Raw genomic sequence first — 7,144 nt, forward strand, 5'->3', positions numbered from 1 at the left:
GATTCTTCGTCATTGCAATTGTGGCTTTATTGTCACAAAATATTTTCGTTGCTTTTTTTTGTTTTTGATGAAGATCTGTGAGAAGTCTTCTAAGCCATATTGCTTGGCAAGATGTTGCAGCTACATATTTTGCTTCCAATATCGATAACGCAGTTGTCGCTTGCTTTTTAGAACTCCAAGATATAGCTCCCGATCCGAGACTAAAAACATTGCCTGAAGTACTCTTTCTATCATCTAAAGATCCTGCCCAATCACTATCAGTGAAATCAGATAATTTACAATTAAAATTATGATAATATCAAATACCATAATCTGTAGTTCCAGCAATATAACGTAGAATTCTTTTAATAGCTCCAAGATGATGTTTGCTTGGGCTATGCATAAACCTGGATACTACACCAATAGAGAATGCAATATCCGGTCGAGTATGAGTTAGATAAATCAAACCTCCAACCAAACTTCTATAGTATCTTGCATTTGTCAAACTTGTACCATCTTAAAGTTTCAATTTCTCATTTACATTCATGAGTGTTGTTGTAGCTTTGCAATTAATCATGTTAGATTTTTTGAGTAGATCCATTACATACTTTTTTTGTAAAATAAAAATTTCATCTGATCCTTGTTTCACTTCCAACCTAAGAAAATAGTGCAGTAGACCTAGATTTGACATTTCAAAACTATTCATCATGCATTTTTTAAATTATGCTACAGAAGAGTTAGATGAACCCATATATATAATATCATTAACATAGAGGCAAACCAATAGAATATTATATTCACCTTCCTTCTTTAGATAAAGAGTATGTTCATTATTACTCCTCTTAAATCCATTTTGAAGAAAATAATGATCAATTTTACTATACCATACCCTTGGAGCTTGTTTAAGCCCATAAAGAGCTTTCCTTAGCTTATACACCTTTTCTTCATGTCCTTTAATCAAAAAACCTTCAGGTTGAGCAACAAAAATCTCTTCATGTAAATCTTCATTTAAAAACGTAGATTTCACATCAAATTGATAAACAGGCCAACTCAAGTGAGCAACTAAAGCTAAGAAAGTTCTCACGGTTTCAAATCTAGCAACTGGAGAAAAAGTTTCATTAAAATCAATACCTTGTTGCTGTGAATATCCTTTTGCTACAAGTAGTGCCTTATGCTTTTGGATACTTCTATCTGCATTAAACTTTGTTTTGAACACCCATTTTAACCTAATCGCTTTCTTTTCTTTCGATAGATCCATTAGCTCCCAAGTTTCATTCTTCTCAATTGACTTGATTTCCTCTTTCATTGCTTTTCTCCATTCCTCTTTTTCAATTGCTTCCTTAAAAGTTGTTGGATCTGAAATAAACAAAGCAAATATTGAGTTATAAATTTCTATTAGTGATCTTGGAGGGGTTTCATCTAAGGAATCCAAATTTAAATTGCTATTGGGTGAGGTTGACGATGAACTTGTTGGAGCAGGGTCTGTTATTCGATTATACGGAGTGTCTAGTTTTGTTGGAATCTGCATTTGTGTTCTACCTTTATTGGCCTCCCAATTCCAACTTGCCCTTTAATCAAACATAACATTTCTGTTAATAATAACTTTGACACTAACATGATTATATAATCGATATGCTTTCGATTATAAGGAATAACTAATTAAGATGCATTTTTTCGATTTTTGATCAAGCTTGTGATGATTTTGTGAATTCACCAAAGCATAAGCAATACAACCAAAAATTCTTAGATGTCTAACACTTGGTTTCATATCATACCAAGCCTCAAAAGGAGTTTGATTCATAATAGTCTTTATTGGTGAAACATTCAACAAATAAACTGTTGTTGCAACTGCTTCTGCCCAAAACTGATTTGGAAGATGTTTTCCTTTAAGTAAACTTTTGTCATTTCAACGACTCTCCGATTCTTACATTCAACTACACCATTTTGCTCCGGTGTATATGGTGCTATCAATTCTCTATAAATACCATTTTCTTCACAAAAAGAACTAAACTTATTAGATAAAAATTCACCACCTCTATCTGTCCGAAGTGTCTTTATATATCTACCACTTGTCTTTCTACAAGTGCCTTAAACTTTCAAAAATTATCAAATGTTTCAGATTTCAATTTCAGAAAATATACTCAACTCATGTGGTTATAATCATCAGTAAACAATAGAAAATATTGACTTACATCAAATGATTTTGTATTCATATGTCCACATAAGTCAGCATGAATTAATTCAAGATAATTAGATGCTCTCCATGTTTTTCTAATAGGAAATAATTTTTTACTTTGTTTGTCATAAATGTATCCTTTACATACATCAAGTATATTAATCTTGGGCAATCCGAAAATCATTCTTTTTTGACTTAACAACCTTAAACCCTTAATGTTAAGGTGTCCATATCTTAAATGTCATAAATTAGACTCATTCTTTTGAGTTACGACAAGCGCATGTCTTTCAATATTTGACACATCAAGTGGAAACATCTTATTTTGCATTATGCAAACATTGATTATAATCAAACCAGATTTTTTATCTTTAATAGTGCATGAACCATCATCAAATATTACTAAATATCCATCATCTACTAATTGTTCAACACTTAATAAGTTATGTGATAAAGTAGGAACAAAGAAAACATTATCAAGGTATTTTACCTTCTCTTGATTTGTCTTCACCTCAATTATTCATTTCCCTTCCATTTGGATTTGCTTGTTATCTCTAAGTCTAATATTCAACTTGTGAGTTTCATTAATATCTCTAAATATTGATTTTATACCTGACATATAATTAGAACATCCACTATCTAGAAACCAAATATCATTTGAGATATTACGAACTTATAAATGAGTCGTAAAACTTATTATTTTCTTCATTTTTCTCCACATAGCTTCTTGTGTCCTCCTCCTCTTCCATTTCCTCTACCACAAAATCCTCCTATGCCACGTCCTCTTCTTATTGATTTTTTATCTTCTTTTGAAGTAGAAGACTCTTCCTTAACTTGAAATGTTTTTTCTTCACTTTTTTCAAGTGACCTGTTCAACCTTGCTTCATATACTTGCAAGGAACCCATTAGTTCATCAAATGAATATGTAGATAAATCTTTTGACTCCTCAATTGTAGCAACAACATGATCAAATTTCGGAGTTAAACTTCTTAAAACTTTTGTAACAATTATATGATCAAAAAGATGTTCACCATAAGATTTCATTTGACTAACAATTTCAATCACTCGAGAAAAAAAATCTTACATTGACTAACAATTTCAATCACCATAAGTTCAACCTTGTTTCATATGCTTGCAAGGAACCCATTAGTTCATCAAATGAATACGTAGATAAATCTTTTGACTCCTCAATTGTAGCAACAACGTGATCAAATTTCGAAGTTAAACTTCTCAAAACTTTTGTAACAATTATATGATCAGAAAAATGTTCACCATAAGATTTCATTTGACTAACAATTTCAATCACTCGAGAAAGAAAATCTTACATTGATTCATTACTTTTCATTAATAAAATTTTAAACTCATGACGGAGGGTTTGAAGTTTTACCGTAATCACCCTTGTTGAGCCTTTAAATTCATTTTGAAGTATCAGCCAAGCTTGCTTTGAGGATGACGTTGCTGCAATTTTTGAGAAGATTATCTCATGTACAGCTTGTTGAATGAAGAATAATGTCTTTGTGTCCTTCTTTCTATTCTCTCTCGGCCTGATTTCGTCATTTGGATCTGCATATCTATTCTCTATTAAGTCCAAAAGATAATTCATAGTTTTTTCCCAAGAAGATAAGAATAAGGGGTTGAGATATGGAATTACCGTTGAAAGCCATAATGCCCGGTTCAGATTGAAACTAGGCTCTGATACCACAAATGTTGGGGAATGGAGGAACAAGGAAAAAAAAAAAACAGAATACTACTGTAGTATTAAAAACAGAAGGATTCACAAGAACACTTACAAGATATCAAATGCACACTCTCTATATCTTTCTTCATGAACTATGACCCTATAGGACCTAGTGATAACTATCTTATAACTACTAGATTGAAGTAGTTATTGAAACCACCCTATAACTACTAGATGATGATTAAGATAATTATTGAAATCACACCGTCTACTAGATCATCATAACTAGAATCAAATATCTAATCGTTTTTACCTCTGGTTTCAAAGACTGACGAAAACCATGTGGAGCACTAGTTTTCAGTTTCTTCGGTGGGTTTCAACTCGATGAACATGAGCAATCTCTAATCGTTTTTACCTCTGGTTTCAAAGACTGGACGAAAACCATGTGGAGCACTAGTTTTCAGTTTCTTCGGTGGGTTTCAACTCGATGAACATGAGAACTGCTGGAAGCCGAAACCCCTTGAGAACGAAGACCAAAACCACGACTCTGCAGTTCTCGAACACGAAACCTGTGTGCGGCTCGCCGAACCATCGGACGGCCAGGATCGAATCGAGAGGCCTCCGGTGATACGACGAGGCAAAGACTGCGACAGCCTGTTCGCCTCGCGATTGCGCAAATCCTAGCCGTCCTTTTTCTCTACTGATCTCAACGTCTCGGTCGCCCGCAGAAAACGACAACGGATGCCAACATCGTTCGATCTCCATCACAAGGACGAGAATCTTTCGATGATAAGACCGTTGTACCCCGCTTTGCGGCCACCACACCGCCATTGTGCACCGTTAACAGCTAGTGAATTGAAGGGTAAATGAGTCTTTTCAATGTTATGGGCTCCCCTTCATGAGCCCCTTGTCAAGCGCCGATGAGGCCGCACGCACTGTCCTAATCTTTGCCGCCGTAGGAGACTCCCTTCCTCTGCTTTATCTTTCTTCTCCCTCGGAAGACCTCGGAAGTACGTCAGCAGGGTTGGGTGTCTGGTGTCTCTGTCAGGTGATGCAGCAAGATGATACGGAGAGCATACTGTGAACTCGGGGGTGGCCGGAAGCCAAGAAAGCACGCCGGCAGGACGTGCCACCGGAAGCACGTCGAGGACGGGTAGACTCCATCTGCACCACTTCCACACCACCGTCTCTGACTTGTTGCGTTGTTGTTTTTGAGAGAGAAGAAAGATCTTGTGCAAGTAGTATAGATATATAGATGGAGGACGTGCCACCGCCCTCGCAGTCTTCGGAAGGCCGCAGCGTCCTGCACGGCCGGTACGAGCTCGGCCGGGTCATAGGACAGGGCACCTTCGGGAAGGTGCACCTCGCGCGGAATCTCCTCACTGGCAAGAGCGTGGCGATAAAGGTGGTGGGCAAGGAGAAGGTGATCCAGGTGGGCATGATGGAGCAGGTGAAGCGCGAGATCTCGGTGATGAAGATGGTCCGCCACCCCAACATCGTGGAGCTCTATGAAGTTATGGCCACCCGTTCCAAGATCTACTTCGTCATGGAGCTCGTCCGCGGCGGTGAGCTCTTCGCCAAGGTTGCCCGCTCCGGCCGCCTTCGGGAGGACGCCGCCCGCAACTACTTCCGCCAGCTCGTCTCCGCCATCGACTTCTGCCACGGTCGCGGCGTGTACCACCGGGACCTCAAGCTGGAGAACCTCCTGTTGGATGATCAGGGCAACCTCAAGATTGCCGATTTCGGACTCAGCGCGTTCGCCGAGCACGTCCGGCCCGACGGGCTCCTCCACACTGCCTGCGGTACGCCGGCTTACGTCGCCCCGGAGGTGTTCGGCAAGAAGGGCTACGACGGTGCGAAGGCCGATCTCTGGTCCTGCGGCGTCATCCTCTTCGTTCTCCTCGCAGGGTTTCTGCCGTTCCACGATGAGAACATCCTCGCCATGTACAAGAAGATTCGGCGCGGCGACTTCCGGTGCCCTCCGTGGTTCTCGTCGGACGCCCGAAGGCTCATCACCAAGCTACTCGACCCAATCCCCAGCACGAGAATCACCGTCGGCAAGCTCATGGAGATCCCGTGGTTCAAGAAGTCTTCGGTGCCGAAAGGGGTGCCTGCGCCGGCGGCCGTGGGGGAGAACGGAGACAGAGAATGGGCGAAGAAAGACGGAGAGGAGCCGGAGACGCTGAACGCGTTCCATCTGATATCGTTCTCGGACGGGTTCGATCTCTCGCCGCTGTTTGTGGGAGGCGAAAGGAGGGAGGAGGAGATGCGGTTCGCGACAAGGGAGCCGGCCAGCGTGGTAGTGTCGCGGCTGGAGGGCGTGGCTGCGATAACGGCAGGGAAGTACCGGGTGACGAAGAGCAGCATGACGGGGGTGAGGCTGGAGGGGGAGCAGCGGGGAAGGAAGGGGAAGCTGGCAATAGCCGCGCAGATCTTCGCGGTGGCTCCGTCGGTGCTCGTGGTGGCGGTCAAGAAGGACGGCGGCGACACCCTCGAGTACCAAAGGTTCTGCAGCGACGAACTCCGCCCTGCGCTCAAGGACATCATGTTGGCTTCATCATCCGACGGTCAGGCCGCTGCACCCTGACAGTAATTACTCTTCATGCCAATTGTAATTATTCATCAACAATAACGAGTCGAGTTAAGAGTGTGGATTGCATTGTTTGCGTGCTTGTTCGAGGGATTAACGTTTCGTCTTCGTCTTCGTCTTCGTCTTCGTCGTCTGTAATCACATCGAGTGTGTTCAATGCATTTGGCAAGGGGATTTGTATTGTTCTACTTTTCCAGCATTGAGTACGATTTCTTCTACAACGATTTGATATGGTGCAGGAAAAACGTTGGCAGCTGGTGTCTGTAGGTGCAAAGGGAAGGCCAAAAAGCGGCATAATAGGTCTATTTTTCTTCTGCTGCTCCTTCCTTTTTTTTCTTCTCCACTTCCGACGCTGATCGTCTGGTGGCCATCCCGGAAAAAGCCGGGATGTACAACTGCAGCAAACTTGATCGATACGCATCACAGTTGATGAAGGTTGGTGGTGCTCTCCTGGTGGAGCCGTCACTTATTTCTCTTCCGTTTGATAAAACTTAAGCCAACATGATTTAATTCATAGGGAAGGCATCCATTTCGACGGATATATATATATATATATATATATATATATATATATATATATATTATTTATTTTAATCTATATTGATTTTTTTTATTTTTATGATTTACTCGTATTTAAAATAATTCTTATATTTTTTAAAATATAAAATATAAGTTCTTTCATCAAATCTAAATTAATAGATATTGAAGTGTGAGATATATTAAT

The 7,144-nt window shown here is 40.5% G+C and overlaps 1 protein-coding gene across 1 annotated transcript; it reads left to right on the top strand.

Moving 5' to 3' along the window:
• Positions 1 to 4,756: 4,756 nt before the first annotated feature.
• LOC135622515 (CBL-interacting protein kinase 6-like) lies at positions 4,757 to 6,608 on the top strand. Its single transcript, XM_065124432.1, has one exon. It carries the CDS (start codon positions 5,086 to 5,088, stop codon positions 6,415 to 6,417), a length of 1,332 nt encoding a protein of 443 aa, XP_064980504.1. The 5' UTR covers positions 4,757 to 5,085; the 3' UTR covers positions 6,418 to 6,608.
• Positions 6,609 to 7,144: the final 536 nt, after the last annotated feature.

This window comes from Musa acuminata, chromosome BXJ1-3, assembly GCF_036884655.1.
Source record: "Musa acuminata AAA Group cultivar baxijiao chromosome BXJ1-3, Cavendish_Baxijiao_AAA, whole genome shotgun sequence".
Classification (NCBI taxonomy): domain Eukaryota; kingdom Viridiplantae; phylum Streptophyta; class Magnoliopsida; order Zingiberales; family Musaceae; genus Musa; species Musa acuminata.